This window comes from Talpa occidentalis, unplaced genomic scaffold (assembly GCF_014898055.3).
Source record: "Talpa occidentalis isolate TD23 unplaced genomic scaffold, MPIMG_talOcc4v2.1 talOcc4.11, whole genome shotgun sequence".
NCBI lineage: Eukaryota > Metazoa > Chordata > Mammalia > Eulipotyphla > Talpidae > Talpa > Talpa occidentalis.
This window is the reverse complement of record NW_023601104.1, coordinates 39,250,256-39,271,805: the sequence shown is the minus strand read 5'-3', so window position 1 is coordinate 39,271,805 and position 21,550 is coordinate 39,250,256. Positions and strand designations below refer to the sequence as shown.

Below are 21,550 nucleotides of genomic sequence, written 5' to 3'. Positions count from 1 at the left end.
CAGAGAAGAGACCCCACCGCTGTAGACATGGGCAGATAATTTGGCCATCCTTATTCTAGGAAGGATCAAATGGGCTGGCTGCAGGAGAGGCGCCGCCTGAGTGCTGTGAGGGGGTCCAGGAGAGAACACTCTACAACTCCTGAAATGCAGCAGCGGTCGGGCCCCATGGACAACAGCTGAGCAGACCCCACACACCTGCCAGTGTGAACATGGGGCTTGGAAATGATGCCCAGCCCAGAAGCACAGGAGGGGGCACTGGATCATGGATGGAGTGACCTCTGCCCCGGCGCCCAGGGTGGGGGGTTCTGGCTCTCTTGGACCCTTTTCTGACTTGATGCAGCTCTTGGGCTTCAGTGGCCCTGCTTTGGGACAACCCTGTTGGGCTGGGCCTTTCCCCATGGGAGGGCGGGGAACCCTGGGTGCTGGATTTGGAAACCGCATTTATCCCCTTTTCTTCACTGCACACGAATTGTATTAAAGTTCCTTTCCACGAAAGGCTTCACACTCTAGCGGATGTCTTGTCTCAATGCACTGGACAGCAGAACCTATTGAGAACAGGCAGGTTTGGGGGTGATGGGGTGTCCTCACCCTGCCCTCCAGCACTTTGTTGGAAAGCAAGTGAGAATGACAAAGACAAATATCCTCCGTTGACTTAGCAGGTGAGGAAAAAAAGTAAAATTCCTAGAAAAAGGGACTCTAGAAGCAAGCGAGGCTGTTGAGCTTCGGAGGAAAGGGGAGAGCGGACAGGCCCAAGGGGAAAATGTCAGGGACGAGCAGGTATTAGGAAGGAAAGGTCAGGAAAATAGATTGCGGTTATGGGGGTACTATTACAGAGTGATCCTGGGGGGGGGTCTCTCTGAGGAGCGATTACTTGGCAATGACGTGAATGAGGTGACACAGGGGGCGCTTCCAGCAGAGCGAGCCTCCCGCGCAAAAGTCCGCATGGAAAATGTGGTTATTGTCAGCGAAGTTCATAGGGCCTGTGTGTGTTTGGGGGGGTAGGGGGGTGGAGAGTGGAATGAAGCTGAATTATCGCCCTGTTTCTGTCATGGTGATTTGATAACCCGCCATAGGAATGGTGATTTGATTCCCCTTGGTGGACACCACCTAGGAAGTCAGCCCCAAGTCTGGGGAAACAAACTGATCAGCAGCCATGAGGGAAATACATACATGATTGCACAGACATGAAATCCAAACCCTGGGGGTGCAGGGGTTAAAGAAAGCGCAATCAAGCTCTTGCCAGCCACTGCAGCAAGAGATGGATCCTTCACCTGCCAGGAGCATCCCACAGGGCTCAGCAGACCTCTCCTGTCTCACCCGCTGCTCCCCTCACCAGGGTATTTCAGTAGATCCGCCTCTTCTGATCCCCCTCTCTCTGGTGCATCCTCTACCCGCCCCCCCCACCTCTGGTCTACACCCCAGTGGTTGTATACACAATAAATAACTCTTGAAAAAAAGAAAGAAAATTGCCCCCCCTCCCCTCCAAGTGCAGGCAGGGGCACACACTAAGCCCTTCATGGTGTGAAAACGAGGAGCAGTGTCAGGAACAGCTGCCAAAGAGAAAAGTCAATCAGATGGAAGAAGATGCTCTCACCCAGTGGGAGCAGGTGTAGGCGGTTGAAATAGGCCGGGGATTGGATTACACATGGGAACAGAGATTATTTATTTTGGGGGGCGATGTGCTGGGTCCCTGGAATACTTTGGTTAAATGTAAAGTGGAGGATTGTGATGAGAACACGCGGAGTGCTGCGTGTGAGGTTAACTCCGCGGCGTGGCATGGGGAGCCCCTGAGCTGCTGGGAAGGTCTCCCGCGCGTTTGCAGCCACCGGAGGGTCAGTTCGTTTTCCAGCGTCTCTGCCGAAATAACCAAGACGCTGCGATCCTTTGCGGGGCGGCCCCGAGGAGATCCAGGGCGCGCACGGTGGTGGGGCTCAGGGCCAGAGCGGGTACCTGCTGCGTCCAGGCAGCCCCTCCGGTTCCGGTGCCGGGGCCTCGGCGGCGTCACCTGGGCCCTGGGCGCGGGAGGCGCGGGGGCGGGCGAGGGCTCACACCTGGGGGCCGGGGCGGAGCTTATAAGGCGGCGTCTCCGAGGCCGGGCGGGCTCGGGCCCCCAACGAGAGAGGAGGAGGCCTCGCTGGAACGCCAGAGAGAGTCCAGATCCCCCGGGCGCAGGGGGGCCTGCCAGTCTTCAGCCCCCCTGTAGGGCAGGAATGGCCACTGAGCAGGTTTTCTAGGATCCAGCAGACCGGGGAAAGGAGGAGTCAGAGTCCTCAGTGGTTTTCTGCAGGTCTTTTATTGGGGTTACCAGGTACATGGCAGGCAGGGGTGCTGGGGGGCTGGGAGGCTGGCAGGCGGGAGTGGGGGGATGGGGGGCGCGCTCCTCTCTGCGGCCTCCCGACCCGGCGCCGCGGGAGGACGGTGCGCACGGCGGGGGCCGCCGACGGACTTGGGCCCCGCTCAGAGCAGGTCTGGGGTGAGCGTCCCTCGAAGCTCTGCCCGCGGGGGGAGGCGCCGCGGACCCCAGAGGGCAGACGCCGCCCGGGAGCTGCCGCAGGAGACCTGGAGGGGAGGGAGGGAGCTGCCGGCGGGGCTCCGCCCAGGACCCCGAGCCGCGGACGCAGCGGCGGGGGAGCTGGAGCCCGACGCCCCTGGGCCCCGCCACGGACGCTGGGCGGGGACTCCCGAGCACCCTGGGGCGGGGACGCCTTCTCCGTGGTGCCTGGGACGGGGAGCGCGGGGATCCTCTGGGCGCCCCCGGAGAGGAGAGTCGGGGTGGCCTTACGCGGCCTGGGGGAGGTTCTCCGCAGCCGGCGGGAGAGTCTCAAAACGCCGCCCAGACGCGCCAAAAGCGGGCGCCAAGGCCAGGAGCCCCGAAGGTGCGGGACGCAGCCGCGGGGCTCCCGGAGCAGCGGAGCCCCTTCGCAGCACCTGTGGGCGAGGCCCGTTGGCTGGAGAGCGAGGGTGAGGACCCGAGGAACCTCTGGGGGCGGGTGGCGCCCGGGCCTATGGGGGAGCCCACGGCGGGGAGGGGACCGGAGCGGCCCCGCGGGGAGCGCGCTCTCCCTGGGCGGGCCGAGCCCACGGGCCAAGGGCCGGCCTGAGGCAGGGGCCGCCTGGCAGCGGTGATGAGACCTGGTGCGGCGGGACGGCAGTGAGTACCCCCGGGGCTGGGCGGGTGCCCCCAAGAGAGCTGAGGGTCTCCGACCTCGGAGTGCGCACAGCTGGGGGTGGGGGCGGCTGCGCTGAGACCGCAGCGGGGAGAAGGCTCGGCCGCCGAGACTGAGCAGTTGGTTCCCCCTGGAGGGAGCGGAGCTGTGGGGGGCAGTCTAGAGCGGTCATGGGGGCGGGGGAAGGGGCGTGCAAAGGAGCGTGCAAAGGAGCTGCTCTTTCAGCCTTCCGGGGTGCCATGGATGGGGGGGGCAGTTTCTGCTGTCTGTTGTGATTGCGCTCCGCGGCGCCGCTCACCGGTGTGGGTCGTGGAGCAGGGGTGACCGGCCGGGAGAAAGCCAGGTGGAGACTGTGGAGAGACAGCAAAGGGCTGTGTGGACTGAGGGGCAAGCGACGGCTGCTTCCTTTCGGGGTTTGCGCCGAAAACCTTTGTGGCAGTCCAGGGTAGTGAAAAAAGGGGGCGTTTGGGAGTGCAGGCTGTGGTCGGCAGCCTGAGGGCGGGCACCTGTCGGAAGGGGCCGGAATGCTTACGGGCGGGCGCATTGAGGTGGGGGCTGCGAACATAAAGGTTGCTGCAGGCAGCAAGGAGCTGAAGAGCGCCAACGGGAGCGAAGCAACTGGACGTAAGGGTAGAGGGTCCGGGGGAGGTTTCGCCTATGGGGGGATCTGGCGCCCCCTACCGACAGTTCTGGCGGTGTCACTTTTGCGCCTGTGCGGTCGGGTGGGCCGGGTCTGGCGCACCTGGGGCTGCACTTGGGCTTCTCAGCTATGCTGGGGCAGGTGCGGGCTTTCCCCCATCAGGGATGCGGGTTGCCTGGGGCTGGCGCCCGGTGCGGTGTCTGGGGGGCGTGTTTGCATTTCCTGGCCGTGGGCGCGGTCACTGTCCGTTTGTGGCTAGAGGGGTGTCCTCCCTGACAAAGTCATCTCGCCCCTCACCCAGGGCGTCTTCGGGGCACAGGCTGCTCCTGGGGGTGTGAGGGTGAGGGGAGGTTGCAGGTGACCCTCTATCCCCCCGGCGAGTGTGGCCAGGGCCAGGGGGTGCTCAGATGGTTCCGGGAGTCCTGTGGATGCAGCAGCTGGAGATCCCTGGGGGAGGGGGGGTAGTGCATGCGCCCCTGCTCTGCTTGGAGCCCCCTGGCGTCTCAGGGTCGCTGGCCGGGCGGGGCCTTAAGTTGCGTGGCCTCTGCTGAGGGTGGTCGGGCAGAGAGGCCCTGGCCTGGGGGGCACCGGGTTGGGCCGGCACCTGCTGCCAGCGCAGTGGGTGCTGGGGGTCAGGAGCCCCCGCACTGTCCCGGGGAACCAGGACCCTGCCCTGGGCTCAGTCTCTCCATCGTGATCCCCATGGCAGCGCCGTCTCTCCTGCAGCTCAGGTTGTGCTCAGCTTCCCCGTGAGAACTGGGGACCCTTTCAGGTCATGACGTGGGCCTCCTGGGGGCAAGGGGGGTACAGATGGAGATCCCCAGCTCTGGCCAGCCTCTGTAGGATGAGTCCCCCCCAACCCCTCAACCCCGCCCCCACCGCCACTGCCACCGCCGGCTGGCCAGGAGCAGCCCACAGGGCGCAGCAGACCTCCCCGTCTCCCTGAGACACAGGGCAAGCTAGGAATTAGGCAGTTTTAGGGACAGTGCAGGAGGGGACCTCTGAAGAATTTAGGGAGGCTTCAGAGATAAGGACAACCAAGGGAAAGTAACCCATTCCACTAGGAAAAACAAACATCCCAGCACCAAGGACAACATTGTTAATGCTGGTCCTGGTTTCCTTCAGGTGGTAAAGGGAGGCGGAGATTGGAGAAATGGAGAGTGTTTTAATTTATGGTCACATTAGAAGGGCAGCTGTTTAACTTCAATGCAGGGATGCCCATCCAGAAGACTGGGCCATAAATTTAAAGATGCAACAAATGGGAAAAGAGGAAGCTGTTAGATAAGGAATGTGAAGATCCCCCACTCAGTAACAAATTGAGTGAGACAGCGGAGAACTAACCAATCACAAAGAGACTGGGGCAGCTTTAGAATAATGAGGGAAAGAAGGTCTATGTTCCCTGAGACATGACTCCACTTTGGCTTCCTTGCCCCTCCCAGGCCTGGTTCCCTGACCTGGGAGTCCCACTTTATTTCTGCTCTTTTTCTCCTCAATAAACTTTTTCTTTCTATAAACAAACTGCCTCTACTCGCTTGCTTGCCTGAGCGTCTGCGAAGTTCCTGCTGCGGCTTCGTGAGACACCAACCTGTGGGGGTCTAGTGGCTGGGGCTCAGCGCTGCCCCTGCAGCCTGGAATCAGTTCCTGGCTGGGAGACTGGGCCTGACAATTCCGGTATCATCCCTGCTGAACCCTTCTGGCGTGGATTTCAGTCCATCCACCAGTTCTGCTCCCCACTCTGTCTCTGGTGACTCCTCTCACCCCACACCTCTGGCCTGCACCCCAGTTCTTGTGTGCATAAAGAAATAAATCTAAAAAATAAAGGCGGAAACGTGTAGCTACGTGTAGCTACAGAAGCATTTTATTATGAATATGAGGTTGGGTCTGAGCTGCTGGAGCCGGCTGATGCAGCTAAAAGTGATGGGGCCCTCAGGGAGGAATGAACCAGTTGGTCTCCCCCATCTCTGGCAGTTCCCCCTTTGTGTGACAGGTGTGTCTACTCCCCAGGAGCTGAGACAAGCAGCCTGGAGCTTGCCCATCTCGGGCCTCCCCTTCCCCTCCCCTTTGCAGACCCTCCCTCAGCCTCCCCTCTTTCCCCTCTGCACAAAGCCCCTGCCCTCTGCCCAGAGCAGGTCAGGGGTCTGTCAGACATGAGTCTGCTGCCCTCAGGTTTGTCCACAAATTCAACCACTTTCCACTCGGTTTCCTTTTTTTCCCCCCTTAGATTTCATTTATTTATACAAGAACTGGGGTACAGGTTAGAGGTGCTGGAGGGTAAGACAATTCATCAGAGACAGAGCAGGGAGCAGAACAGGCAGCAGATGGATGACACTGCTGAGGGGAGCAGCGGGCGAGACAGGAGAGGTCTGCTGTGCCATGTTGGTTTCTCCGTGGCTGGCTGGGGATCGAACCCACGCTGCAGAGGTTGTGGACAGGTTCACAGCGTGGTGCTCAACCCGCTGTGCCACCAGGGAGGGAAACTGAGGCCGGCATCTGGTATCAGTGGGCCAGGCCAGAGGCAAGGGCAGGCAGGAGGCTGCTGCCCGAATGAAGAGAGAGTTGGTGAAAAGAGGCACCTGCGCAGTCACGGGTGGGCAGAGAGATGGCTGCCCCTCGCCAGGGCAGAGACAGCACGGGTATAGTCCTGTTCTCTTTGAGAGGTGCCACTCCTCTGTGGAGTGGCCTGTTTGTTGCAGATGTTGGATAACTTGGCAAAACTAGGAAGGGGCCACAGGTTCCAGGATGGACTAATCTCCCCGTCTTTACCCTCAGGCCTGTGCTCCACTCCCTAGAACAATCTAATCCTGCTTGGGCCTTATGCCTTGTGATAAGGCACTGGCCTGAGGCCTAGATTTCTACAGCTGGGTTAAAGGTCGTGTTGCTTCCCTCTACCCCCACCTCCTTGTGTGAGTCAAGTTCTAGTCTTGGGGCACCCCTTTCCAGGTTTTTCACTGCTGTCCTCCATCAATTCTTCTAAGGTAGGAAACTCAATTTGAGACCTGTTTGTAATTGCAGTTTGGCAGGGGTGTGTTCTTTTTTTTTTTGACTCATTCATTCATCACTGCTGATAACGGGAGAGTACCCTGCCCTGTCTCTGCAGCTTGGCCTGACTCCAACCCCTAACTACGAAACCAGAGAACAGACTCAGGGATGTCAGTCTGGGCCACACTGTATTGTACTGCACCATAATGTGCAAAGAGAAACGTTATATGTAGAGCCAAGAGACTTCATTTTTCTCGTGATGTACTTTGAATAACAGCTGCTTTTTAATGTTTGCAATAGGATCCATGTCAGGATCTGCATGTAAATGACGTTTTGGTCATGCTTTTATTTTATTTTATTTTTTTACAGATTTATTTACTTATGTGTTCATTTGGACTGACAAATGGGTTCAAGCTAAAAATTGAAAACCCATTGGTGGAATTCAGATGATGGGGTTCAGTATGGTGGTGGGGTTCTTGGATCTCTCTGACAAATAATTCAGTAATGTTCCTTTTCATCAGCACACGACAAGGTTATTGAGGAAAAGAGAACAAGAGAGATGTCTGCATAGATACAGATAGGCGCTGAAAGAACAAAAGCTGCATTTTGCCAGGGTAAGGGGTGTTCTTTCCTAATGTTCTTTGATGGAATTATTGTGGAAATTATTGCCTTGGGGTAAGAATGGGTTCTGTTTGATAATCCTCTCTGCCCCCACCTCTGGCTGATAATCTTTTCTAACCCCACCTTATATTGCTGGAACCTTTCATAGTTGGGTTAATAAAGATTTATAGATTGTCCTTATGATACCTCCCTCAGTAAAAACAAAACAAAACAAAACAAGAAGGTGACCTTGTCATTAACTGATATGCAGCTACTCTTCTCACACCTGCTTTACTATCAGGAAGACCATATTTTCACCCTTAGAAATTTTTCTATAACTGCAACAGAATTTTTAAGGCTTTCTTAAAAAAAAAATCCTATGGTTACTTTTCACCTGCCAAGGAGCAGGGGGTTAATTGCACCAATGATTGCACCAAGTTTTAAATTTGCTTTGGTTGACTGGTTCTGAAACTGAAAGGGAGTTGTGTACATTGTAGAATATTTCAACATTAGAATAAAATAAAAGGAGGAACAGTGAACTGTGATTTTTTTCATAAAAAAATAAACACTTTTAGTGTCTTCCTAGTGGTGCAGGAGTTAAAGTCTCAGCACTATCAAGCTATTGCCAGCCACTGTGGCCTGAGTTTGATCCCCAGGCAAGGAGTTGATCCACAAGGCGCAGCGGACCTCTCCTGTTTCCCCGCTGCTCCCCTCAGCATGGGTTTCAGTGGATCCACCTGTTCTGCTTCCCACTCTCTCTCTGGTGAATTCTCTCACCCCCTGCACCTCTGGCCTAGACCCCAGTTTTTGTATGCATAAAAATAAATCTTTTTAAAATAGATAAAATTAGCTTACCTCCTCATAATTTCCAATATTTTGAACTGTGAACTATAACACCCGTGTGTGAGGGCAGAGACTATACATGTGAAAATTTAGAATTACAAAATGAACTCCCATTAACTGGGTGAGGAAACCGAAGACCACACTATATTATAATCTTCCTCCCCAAGTGAGCAGGAATATGTGGCTGTCATTATAATTATTTCCCTTGCCCTTCATGACAGTTCATCACCTAAGTGTGTATCACTAAATGCATACCTAACACATGATTTCAATTTTGTCTGGTATTGAAAATTTAAATCAATCATAGTATGTTCATTTTATATCTGGAATAATGTTATGCCTACAATTTTATATCTTTCCTCCATCCTTTAACATTATAACACAAGTATTTTCCAAGTCATTTAAAACTATTCAGAATGATTGTACCCAATTGCTACATTTGTTTCATGTACATAGTGTAATATATTTCACTGTCTCCTGGAGTTTTGACTTAGGTTGTTTCCAGTATTTGTTAGTATGAGAAAATGCTGGTTAGCATTTTTACAAATAAAGATTTGTGTGTGTGTGTGTGTGAAAGCATCTCCTTAGGTCATATCTCAAAAATTGAATTACTATTTCTTTTAATACATACTATATATATATATATATATATATATGTATATATATATATATATAAAATATCCCAAATGCTAATATCTAAATTCAGAGTCCCCGCAGAGGGCAACACCAACTTGTTCTCTTCTCTGAATGAGCGAGGATCCCTATTTCAGTGGGTTCTTGCCTCCACGTCATTTTATCTCCCCATCCTCAAGGCTCTGACTTCACAAACTCCCGCTCCCTGCCCCCGCCGCTGCGCGCCCCCCCTGCCCCCCGCCCCCCGCCTTTCCGGGCTGCGTCCCCCCTTCGCCCGGCTGACCCGCCCCTCGACCGCGGTTCAGTCCCCCCTGCCCCTCCCGCCGGCCCAGCACCCATGCCCATTATCCCGCCGGCCGCACCGCCCCTCTGCACCACCAGGTGGCGCGCGCCGCTGCTCCGTCCCTGTTTTGCCCCGTGAGCCTCTCCTTCCTCGGCCTTGCCCCGCCCCCGTAGTGTTACGTCACGTCTCTGCGCGCTGACGCGAGATCGGAGCGGAAGTGGCGGAAGTCAGGAGCTCCCGCCCCGGTGGAGCGGGACCGCGGGCCGAGGAAGGAGAAGCCCCGAGGGCAAAGCACAGGAGCGCGGGAGCGCGCGCCGCCTGGTGGTGAGGCGGGGAAATGCGGCCTCACGGGGAGTTAAGGAGGAGGCGCGGGGGCAGGAAAGGCCAGGGCGGGCGGAGCAGGACGGCCCTGCTCTCACTGTGGGAGGCGGCGGGATTGGCCACTGACCCTCTGTGGCCGCGGGTCAGTGTTCCCCAGCGTGTCTTTAATGCACATGGACACGACCTGCTGTTTTAATGGCTGCGGAAATTTTAGGGTCATAGTGTTTTTCAGAGATGTGGGCTCTTCGCCTCCGTTTCCTTTTAATTTTCTAAACTTCAGCCGCAGCAGGACGGGCGGGGGCGCCCCCGTGAGCGCCCCGGGGCTTTCCCGCTTGTCTCCGGCCGTCCCCCCCACCGCCGCCGCCCCTGCCGCCTCGCCCCTGCCCCTGCCGCCTCGCCCCTGCCCCTGCCGCCCTGCCCCTGCCCCTGTCCTCCACGCGGACGGGGGTTACAGACGGAGAGCTCCAGCTCTGGCCGGCCCCTGCAGGACGAGTCTCACCCCCGCGGGCCAGGAGCAGCCCACAGGGCGCAGCTGACCTCCCCCGTCTCCCCTCTGCTCCCCCCAGCCGTAGATTTCAGTCCATCCGCCAGTTCTGCTCCCCCCTCTGTCTCTGGTGAATCCTCTCACCCCCGCACCTCTGCCCTGCACCCCAGGTCTTGTATGCATAAAGAAATAAATATTTTTTAAAGATTTATTTATTTATTTATTTATGCAAGCACTGGGTACAGTCGGAAGCGCGGGGACCGGGGTGGGGGGGGGGTGAGAGAATTCACCAGAGCCAGAGCGGGGAGCAGAACAGGCAGACTGACGAAGTACACTGCTGAGGGGAGCAGCGGGCGGCAGGAGAGGTCTGCGTGTCATATGGGACCCTCGCCGGCTGGGCGGGATCGAACCGGTATTGCTGAGGCTGCGGACAGCTTTACAGCGCTGCGCTCAAACGCTGCGCCACAAGGGGAGGCCCAGGAAATAAATCTTAAAAAAAATTAAAATGATTGATTGGGATACTTACTATAACATGTAAGGACTTTAGTTTCCATCTCATATTAGAAACCTCCTTGATTACCAAAAACAAACAACAAAAAAACAAACAAGAAAACAATTTTTTTTAAAGAGGCACGTATTTTATTTATTTATTTATTTATACAAGCACTGGGTACAGTCAGAAGCGCGGGAGGGTGAGAGAATTCAGCAGAGCCAGAGCGGGGAGCAGAGCAGGCAGAAGGACCGAAGTGCACTGCTGAGGGGAGCAGCGGGCGGCAGGAGAGGTCTGCGCGCCATGTGGGACCCTCCTCTGGTGGCCGGGGAGCAGCCGGGGATCGAACCGGCGCCGCAGAGGCCGCGGGGAGCTTTGCAACCCAGCGCTCGACCGCTGCGCCACCGGGGAGGCCCAAGAAAACAAATATAAATGCCTATATCCGGGCCTCCCCGGTGGCGCAGCAGTTGAGCACTGGGTTGCGAAGCTGCCCGCAGCCTCTGTAGCGCCGGCTCCATCCTCGGTCGCCAGGCGAGGGTCCTACATGGCACGCAGGCCTCTCGGGCCGCCCCGCTGCTCCCCTCAGCAGTGTGCTTTGGTCCTTCTGCCTGCTCTGCTCCCCACTCTGGCTCTGGTGAATTCTCTCACTCTCCCGCGCTTCTGACTGTACCCAGTGCTTGTATAAATAAATAAATAAATAAATCTTTTTTAAAAAAAGGCTATATCCACTGAACTTGAAAGAGTGAAGTTGCTTTAGGAATTAGTTTGTCTTTGTCTTGAAAAGGAATATAGTTTTGGTGAAACTGTCCACCCGTCCAAAACCTCTTCTAGGAATTAAAAAAAAAAAAGATGGCAGTAAGAAGTGATAGGGAATTTTCTGCCCCACTTTCTTTAGACTCTAAGAGGGATTCTTACAAATATAACTTGAAAAATGTTTTCGTATCTGAAGGAGTTAGTTCAAAAAGAATATTTAAAAGTAATAATTGCTGTCAGTAATATTGGTAAAATGACTGTCTCTAAACATTAGAGATAGTGGCCCAAATTCTAAATGAAAGAGATCTCTGTTTTGAAAAGACTATCCACTATTTCTTCCCTTTAAAAGAAGTAACTTTGTTCCCTAGGTAAGCACCTTCATTGATTTTTTCCTTCACTTGTCCTAGACAAAAAGCAAAAGAAAGAAACAAACAAAAACACCAAACCTCTTGTTTCCTTTGTAAATCTGCAATTTGCACTCCCGCTGCTGCCCTGAGGAGGGAGAGAGTTGGTGACAGGAAGCACCTGCATAGTCACGAGTGGGCAGAGGGATGGCTGTCCCTTGCCAGGGCAGAGACTGCACGGATATAGTCCTTTTCTCTTTGGGAGGCGTCACTTCTTTGTGGAGTGGCCTGTTTGTTGCTGATGTTGGATAACTTGGCAAAACTGGAAATGGGCCACAGGTTCCAGGATGGACCCAATCTCCCTGTCTTTACCCTCAGGCCTGTGCTCTGCTCCCTAGAACAATCTGATCCTGCTTGGGCCTTAGGCCTTGTGATAAGGCACTGTGCCTGAGGGTTTTGATTTCTACAGCTGGGTTAATGTTCCTGTTACTTCCCTCTACCCCCACCTCCTTGTGTGAGTCAGGTTCTGGTCTTGGGGCACCCCCATTCCAGGTTTTTCACTCTTGTCCTCCATCAATTCTTCCAAGGTAGGAAACTAAATTTGAGACCTGTTTGTAATTGCAGTTTGTCAGGGGTGTGCTCTTTTTTCTTTTCTTGACTCATTCATTCATCACTGCTTATAGCAGGAGAGTACCCCACCCGCAGTCTCTGCAGCTTGGCCTGACTCCACCCCCTAACCACCAACCACAAAACAGATTCAGGGATGTCAAAGTCTGGGCCACAGTGTATTGTACTGCACCATGATTTGCAAAGAGAAACGTTGTATGTGGAGCTGAGAGCCTTCATTCTTCTCATAATACAGTTTAATAACAGCTGCTTTTTAATGTTTTCAATAGGATCCATTTCAGGATCTGTAGGTAAATGACGTTTTAGTCATGCTTTATTTTATTTTATTTATTTTTTTCCAGATTTATTTACTTATGAATACAAGAGCTGGGGTGCAAGCCAGAAGTGCGGGGGTAGGGTTAAGAGGATTCACCAGAGACAGAGTGGGGAACAGAACAGGTAGACTGACTGAAATCCACTGCTGAGGGGGGCAGCAGGGAGAAGGAGAGGTGTGCGGGGGGCCTATGGGTCACTTTCCTGGTTGGGGATCGAACTCCTGACGCAGTGGCTGCTGATGGCTTCATAGTGCTGTGCTTAACCCCTGCGCCACCCGGGTGGTCCCTAGTCATGCTGTATGTCAGCTTCAGGTAAGGGGATTTTTAAGAATAATTTGGAAAAAAAAAATCTTTCCCAGAAATTCAAGCAACCTTGTTTGCCGTTTCAATGACTAACGGATAATTTAGAGTCACAGTATTTTGGGCGAGGAGGAGACTTTTCTCTGCATCTCAGAGTTTATTTACAGACCGTCCCGTCATGACCTGAGGCCGGGTGGGCGTGGCCTCCGGGAGGCCCTGCCCGCCCAGCCCCGCCCAGAGCACAGGGGCTGCACCTGCGCAGCTACCGCACATGCGCGCTCGCCCAGGCCCTGCCCCTGGCCCTGCTGGCCCCCAACTCGGGGTGAGGTTCTGGGGTGAGCCTGGTCCTTCAGGAACCCCGTGGGGGCGCCACTGCCCTTGACCTGGGGAGCCGGGGGCGTTGGAGCAGACAGGTGAGGCCGAGGGAGAGAAGGCGCAATGGCTCGGGGAGGCCCCAGCGCGGCGGGCTGGGTGTGGAGAACTGGGGCTTTGGGGGTTCATTGTGGGGCTGGCAGGATGCAGGGGTCCGGTTCCCTCCTTGCACGTGGCCCCGCTGCTTCCTGAGACGTTTGCTCCCGACTGTGGCCCGCGAGGGCGCCCTGGCGGGTCCTGGGCCCTCCATCCCCGCGCCGGCCTGTGCATTTTCATCCCCGCGGTTTACAGTGCACTTTGGGGAACGGGTTTTCCACTTTCCTGGGTCCGATCGCCCTCCCGCCCCTGGTGTAGCAGGCCAAGCCACATTCCAATCTCCCAGGGTGCAGGCTCTGACCAGTGGGCTGCGTGGGCCTGGGGCTCTGCTTTTCTCACGGGGTCTGAGGTGCTGCCCCTAATGGGCCTGGGCCCATGTCTGAGGGCAGAGGCGTCACTTCCCTGTCGCGCAGCTGATATGGCCATTCAGAGCCTGAAAGGGGAGTTTCACACCTGAAACTGCCTCATGAGGTGACTTTAGACTCTCCCTTGAATAGAATCCAGGCATTCCTGAGCCTCAAGTGAGCAGGAGCCACGCGGCTGCTGCACTCTGGCTGCACGACTCTGGTTTTCTAAAATGGGTTATTATTAACTGACTCAGTGTAGTGAAAGCAGTGACCCTCTCTGAGTCACTAAAGGGCCCACCTGAGAAACACAGCAGGTGCAGCCGGGCCCTGTCACCAACGGGGTGTGCAAAGTTCTTCTTTGGGGAGAATCTGAGACACTGAAGGGCCCTTTCCTGAGCTCTGGAGATCTTTTCTCTAAGACAGCTGGTGCCAAGAAGATTCCTCTTATTTCAGGGGCTGCATCAGCCAGTGACTCATTCACCTGGGAAGTAGCATTTTGTAGATAATCCATGTTGCCTCTTAACCATTCTAATGTGTTAACCTTTTGTTACCTAATCCCCTGTTATGAGGAGAAGTTGGGCTCCTCAGGGAAGGAGAAAGGAATTGCGTTTACTAAGCACCTGCTGGAGGTGACCTGAGGCACTGCAGTGCATGCGTGACTGAAGTGAGTGATCGCCATTAATGACATTGTAGAGATGTTACTCCTACTCCGTGGTGGAGAACCTTAATCTTGGCGTGTTTCCAGCTCCTTGACCTGACTCTGGTTATTCCCAGAGGTGTTTTTCCTTCCTCATTACTTCGTTGGAGTCTTAGCACCCAAATAATTGTCGATGCTTCGGATTTGTAGGGATGGCAGGCCTACCCGGAAGTCAATCCATGGCTGCAATTCCACAAAAGTGGAACGCTCTATGTTCTGCCATCATCTGTCTTACTGACTGTGGAATCTCTGCTACCATCATCAGGATCTGAGCTCCAGGAGGAGACAGAAAATGACAGTGTGCCATTGGCCGGACCCTGGAGATGGCTGTAAATGTGAGTTGATTTGAAACACAGGAATTTCATGCTATACTGTCCTATTCTTATTTGTGGTTTGCTTTTTGGTAAGGCCAATGACATAGGCAGAAAGAGGATATTTAGTAATTTCAAATCTTGTTTGATGAAACATCATGGCTCCATTTGTCACTTGGCCTTTTTTCTTCCATAGGTATGTACAGCTTTCAGAACTCTTGTATTGGAAAGCTTGAAGGGTCTGGACTGTCAATGAGTGTCATATCGTCTCTCTTTTTTAATCAAAGCAATATAAAGTTTGTGAGTTAAGCAGCATACATTTCTAAATTTAAAAACAAACAAACAAAAAAGGCAAAATGTGTTTCTTTGGATTTATGAATGAGAAGGAGCCTAGGTTTAGGCCAGAAACCCAAACCCCCTCACTAATATCAATGAGGTGAGCTTGACATTCACTCCAATTGAGTCTGCTCTGCCCAAGCCTGCCTGACTGGCAGGAAGGCCACAGTTTCACCCTTAAAGTAGTTTTTCTATGACCACAACAGAATGATTTACTTTGAAAATAATTTGACTGGTTCCTTTTCCCCTGCCAAAGATTGGGAATATAAGTGCACCAGTGAGTTTTCATGAGCTAGAGTTGACTGGTTCTGATCCTCAGAGAGAGCTTTGTACATTCTAGGAAATTTCAACCATAGATGAAAATAAAACGACCTATGGCCAATGATGATCTTTCATCCACAGAGAAACACTCTTATGAGTTAGCTGACTCTTTTTCCTGTGATTTCCATTATTTTGACTTGTGATCTAGAACAACCGTGTATAAGGGCAGTTTATATCCATGTAGAGTTTCAGAATCACAACATGAATCCCTATGAACTGGGGGATGAAACATACTATCAAATGTCATCATCTTCTTCTCTGAGTTCGCACCAATAGGAGACCTTTACAATAACAATTCCCCATGCTTTGCATGACACGTTCTCACATAATGGTGTATTAAGAAATGTAGCATGAAAACCTGATTTTCATTTTGTCTGGTATGTGAAATAGTAATCAATCCTCTTTGGTTCATTTTCTATGGAGACTCAACAAGATGTGGGCAAGGTGATCCCCAGGATTGGCTGCAGTGAGAGCCTCCTGCTGTCACTGCTGTATCGTGTTCCACTGGATGCCAAGTCCATTCTTGTCCACATGCACACTGGGTAAGTTCATTCCTGTTTTCTATCCATGCTGGAATAACACTATCTTGGGAATTTTATATTCCAATTTCTTGACTGATCACGGTCACAGTTTGATACATCTGAGAGTGGATTGTTTCCTGGGGTTTTCATTGAGATGGTTTCCAATCAATTCTTCCTGTATATAAAGAGCCAGGGGACATTTTTATGAATCAAGATTTCCTTTTAATATTTATTTATATATGCACACAAGAACCGAGATGCAGGGCAGAGATGTGTGTGTGTGTGCACGCGCGTGTGCACAGGTCAGGATGGGGGGGTAGGTGGATGGTGAGAGAATCCACCAGAGACAGAGTGGGTGGCAGAACAGGTCCACTGACTGAAATACACTGCTGAGCGGAGCAGTGGGCGAAATAGGAGAGGTCTGCCACACCATGTGGGTTTCTCCCTGGCTGGCTGGGAATCGAACCCGCGCTGCAAAAGCTGCAGACAGCTTCACAGTGCAGCACTCAACCCCCTGCACCACCAGGGAGGACCCCAATGGAATTATTTTTACATAGTAAGCATTTAAAATATTTTTTCTTGAGTGCTGTAGTACGTAATTAGTCACTTGCTGTTTCCAGCCATGACTTCTCATGACATCCAGGTCTCCATGCCACAGTCAGGCACAGAAGTTTTGTTTCTAACGGTACAACTGGGAGGAGATGAGTCTATACCTTTGAGAATGGACAATTAATGAAGGACCAGACATGTCAAGTGGCATGTGAAGGCCAGAACAGTTGTTGAGATGAAGATAGCCAAGCTGGAACAATTACCCACAATACAGTTCTTCCTGAAAGAAGAGATCGTGTAAAATGGCTTAGATCAAATCCCATGTTATGTTTGTTGCAGGTATAGATAAATATGTTTCTGTAAGAGAAGTCCCATATCAAGTTTTAAACAATGCGTATTCTTTGAGAGGAACACTGGAGCATATGGGAAGTCCCCTAGTCCATAATGCAAATAATCATTCAATACATTGTGAATATGGGATAGAATTAAACTTTCAATCGAATACTTCTCAACATCACAGATGTGACTTGGAAGATAAAATATCTACATGGGATCCTATTGAGGAGTCCTCAAAACTTATCCAACATCACACAATTCATGAGAAAACCCATAATTGTAAAGAATGTGGCAGAGCCATCAAATGGTGCTCAAGACTCACTCAACATCAGAGAGAGAGACTGCACAAATGTGAGGAGTGTGGTAAAGGCTTTTATTGGCAGTCACAGCTCACTCGACATCTCAGGAGTCATAATGGAGACAAGGCTTAGATGTGTCCAGACTGTGGTAAAGCCTTTCTATACTTGGGTCACCTTTCTCAACATGGGGGAACCCATAATGGTGAGAAACCTTACAAATGTAAGGAATGTTGGCAAAGTCTTTAACCATCAGCCTAGTCTTAGTCATCATCACAGAATTCATACTGGGGAGAAAGCTTACAAATGTCAAGAATGTGGCAAAGCCTTTAACCAGCAGTTAAATCTTCCTCAACTTCTGGTAATTCATACCAGGGAGAAAGATTACACATGTGAAGTATGTGCCAAAGCCATTAACAAGAAGTCAATTCTTAATCATCATGATCGAATTCATAGTGGTGAGAAAACTTACAAATGTAAAGAATGTGGCAAAGCCTTTCATCAGAAGTCAAGTCTTACTCAACATCACAGAATGTGTATTGGAGAGAAATGTTAAAATTTTGAAGAATGTGGCAGTGTCTTTAACTGGAAGTAAAATCATTCTGAACATCAGGCAGTGCATACTGGAGAAAAATCCATAATATAAAGTGATGAGTGGGTTGTCCTAATGGTTATTTTGAAAACACCAGATTTTCATTTTGGAAAGTAAGTTTAAAGAGGTAAAAATGTGAGTAATTTATAGTCACATCTAAATGCATATTAAAACATTGCCGCACAGTAGTAAGTCAATAACTGAGACATTATTTCAAATCAGAATATTTTTATAGAGCATAAACCAACATTAAAATGCTAAATATGTAATAGTAGAGTGTAAATGTTCAAGATGATGTCTTTGGGACAGGTATAGTTATTTTCTATGTCCTTTTTTATCAGTCATGCTTGAGATATTATGAAGAGACAGGATGAATGTAATTCAACCTTAAATCATTTCCTTCTATGGCTATTGCTTCATATATCTGTGAAGTCATGTTTTTTTGTTTTTTTTTTTTTTTTTTTGCTACCTCAAACATCTAAGGGATCCTCCTCTAGTAAATTGATTTTTTATGTCTAACTTTCTGGGTTAGTTTAGGAAAGTGTATTGTACATGTATGAAGACAATCTAAAGGGATATGTTGTTTGTGGTTGAATCAAAACATTGATCCAAATGACCATTGTGGCCTTCATTGTTGGCATAAAAGTCAGACAGGAACATCCTGAATTTCAAATAATTTCAGCAGTTTCTCAAGGACATAGACTACAGCATACTAAAGTCCTGATGTCTCTTCATAGTAGTAATAGAGGTCATGAATTTTATTTGACATTTGCCAAAAGATTTCTTCACAGGCACTTGATGAAAGAACAGGTGACTTTTTTATAACAGAGCATCAAATTCTTGTCCATTTACATTATCTAAATATAGAGTCTCTATGTTGACCACAAACTCTGGGGTCCTGGTATCAGAAGAATAAGACTGCTTCTTAAATGCCTGTATATTGATTTTTTAAAAAAGGTTAATTTATTTATGCATACAAGAACTGGGGTACAGGCCAGAGGTATGGGGTGAGAAGACTCACCAGAGACAGAGTAGGGAGCAGAACAGGCAGAGTGACTGAAATATACTGCTGAGGAGAGCAGCAGGCAAGGCAGGAGAAGTGTGCTCTGCCATGTGGGTAGCTCTCTGGTCGGGGGGATCAAACTCATGTTGCAGAGGCTGCAGACAGCTCCATAGTGCTGAGACTTAACCCCTTGCACCACCAGGGAGGCCCCACCGTAGGATTTTTAATGGCTGCATACTTTCTTTATTGTGTGGAGGGACCCTAATTTATTATACTTGTTCCTTAGAGGATGAAAAAGCAACAAGGGGACAGAGTTTTCAATACCTTTGTGTTGTGAAGAGCTTTCCTCTGAAGCCCTGTGTGACTGCAGTGCAGTCATGATGGGGGATGAGTGAGTGGGTGAGGTGTAGGAATGGCCAAGGGGTGAAAGGGACTTACCAAGAAAGCCAAAATAGAAAACATGTGTTTGGGAAGATGGCCCGAGGCAGCTCATGGGGTGTCCAGCATGGGCAGCAGTCGAGGGGTTTCCTGTATACCGAAGAGTGGAGCAGAGGGATGCAGGGTTTTAGAAAGCAAACTTGGCTTGGTTTTCATACTTGAGCACCCTCCTGGGGTTGGGTGCAGGTGGGGGACCTGATTTGGCTAAAAGCAAGTTTCTGGCAACAGTGAAATGGGCAGTCAAATAGGCATCAATTCCAGTTGTAGAAAGTTCCATTTTATGGTATGGTCCTCACAGATTTCAGGTGAGGAATGCAAGCACCTGCTTAATTGTAACAGTTCTTCCTAGAACCTTCTTTTTTTCCATCATTATTCCAGATAAAATTCCCAAGGGATCCAGGTGTCCAGAGGCATGGAGAGGAGGCCTGGGGTCTGAGGACACAGGTTGCTAGAATCATTCCCAGGCCTATTCTCTCGGTAGTTCTCTTTCCCTCTTGGCCTGATTTTATTTTGTGAATCTCAACCCAGTAAAGGCTCTCCTGGCCCTCTCTAGAGAGGTCTCTCTCTGTGAAATGATTAACCATACCCACCCTTTCAGCCTTATGTGTGTGGGTGGGAGACTCCTCGATGGGTCTCGATAAGTTTCTTTTCTGCTCTGTGATGTCTGAAAAGAGGAAGATCTACTGAAGAAAGGAAGTTCCTACCATCTTTTGCCTTTCCTTCTTTTGTCGTTTTTTGAATGGGGCAGTATTGATGTTCACTGATCAATATTTATGTTCACTGATCAGAGGGTAGGAGGAAACCCTGAGTTTCTACTGTGGGTTTATATCTGAGTTCACTTCAGAAAAGCAGGACATGGTGGGATTTTTGTTTGTTTTTTGGGAGGTTGTTTTGTTTTTGGTGAATTTATTTTGAATTCTCTGTGGGCTTAACAGAGTTCACTGCCCCAAAGCACAGAGTGCCTAAGAATAAGGTAACCTATACACATGCCAGACTAGAAGGTTGTACACCTAAAACCTTATAATGTTATAAGTTATAACCTTATAACCATATAACCTTATAATTCAAGGTTACTCTAATACAAGTTTTTTTTTTTTTTTTTTTTTTTTTTTTGGGACCCTCGCTGGCGGCTGGGGAATGAACTGGTGCTGCAGAGGCTGCACCGTGCTCAACCTCTGCGCCACCAGGGGAGGCCCTGCAGTACAAATTTTTTAAAAGGGCAAATTTTTTTTTTCCTGCCTGAAGAATGCAAGCTCCATGACATGACGGACATTGTTGGCTGCAGCACTGAGTACCTATTGGTCACTGGATGACCAAGCCATGTTTTGTACTGGTTCAAGTGTCATTCCTCTCTGAAGCCATTCTCAGTGATCCTGGCAGAATGGATCCCTGTGCCTGGTTTGATTTACAATTTCTTTTTTTTTATAATAAATTTTATTTTTATATTCCCCATACAATTGCAACCCCCTTATTTTGACCCCAATCCCTCCCCTCCCGCCCCCTACCCCCCATAGAGTGTCTCTGGTTCATAGTTTTTTGTTGATTTTGATTTTCACTTTCTTATAGTTATTCATTTTCCTGGTCCCTTATTTAAGTTTTCTAGATTCCTGCTATGAGTGAGACCATCCGGTATTTTTCTTTGTCTTTCTGGATTATTTCTCTGAGCATGATCCCTTCTAGCACCATCCATGTTGCTGCAAATTGCATGTGTTTGTCTTTTTTGAATGCTTAGTAATATTGCATGGTGTATATGTACCACATCTTCTTGATCCAGTCATCTATTTTTGGGCATTTGGGTTGTTTCCAAAGCTTAGCTATTGTAAACAGTGCTGCTATAAACGTAGGGGTCAGGTGCTCTTTGGAATTGATGTTTCTGTGTCCTTTGGGTAAATACCTAGGAGTGGAATTGCTGTATCATATGGAAGCTCTATGTTTAGTAGGTCCAGAAATCTCCACACAGCTCTCCATAGTGGTTGGACCAGTTTGCACTCCCACCAACAGTGCAGGAGAGTTCCTTTTTCTCCACACCCTTGCCAACATTTGTTGTTGCTAGTTTTTTTAATATGTGCCATTCTCACCGGTGTAAGATGGTACCTCATGGTAGTTTTGATTTGCATTTCTCTGATGACAAGTGATGTTGAACATTTTTCATATGCCTGTTGGCCATTTGCATTTCCTCTTCAGAGAAGTTTCTTTTTAGCTCTTCTGCCCACTTTTGGACTGGATTATTTTCTTTGTTTTTGTTGAGTCTCATCAGCTCTTTGCAGATTTTTGTGATCAGTTCTTTATCATTAGTGTTGTGTGCAAAAATGTTCTCCCAGTCGGTGGGGTTTCTCTTTGTTTTTGTTATTGTCTCTTTTGCTGTGCAGAAGCTCTTTAATTTGATGTAGTCCCAGCTGTTGATCTTTGCCTTCACTGTCACTGCTTTGGGTGATGTGTCTGTAAAGATGTCTATGATGTGCATATCATGTATATTTTGCCTATATTTCCTTCTATGTATTTTATGGTTTCAGGTCTTATGTCTAGTTTTTTAATCCATTTTGAGTTGATTATTGTG

General features: G+C 50.1%; 1 protein-coding gene across 1 annotated transcript in view; it reads left to right on the top strand.

Annotated features, from left to right (window-relative positions):
* Positions 1-3,691: 3,691 nt before the first annotated feature.
* The window catches only part of LOC129145404 (uncharacterized), a 28,524-nt gene continuing 10,665 nt past the window's right edge, over positions 3,692-21,550 (top strand). The window contains exons 1-2 of the mRNA XM_054692858.1: positions 3,692-3,791; positions 15,730-15,800. Coding sequence (XP_054548833.1) covers positions 3,692-3,791; positions 15,730-15,800 — 171 coding nt within the window. The remainder of the gene's footprint in view (positions 3,792-15,729; positions 15,801-21,550) is intronic.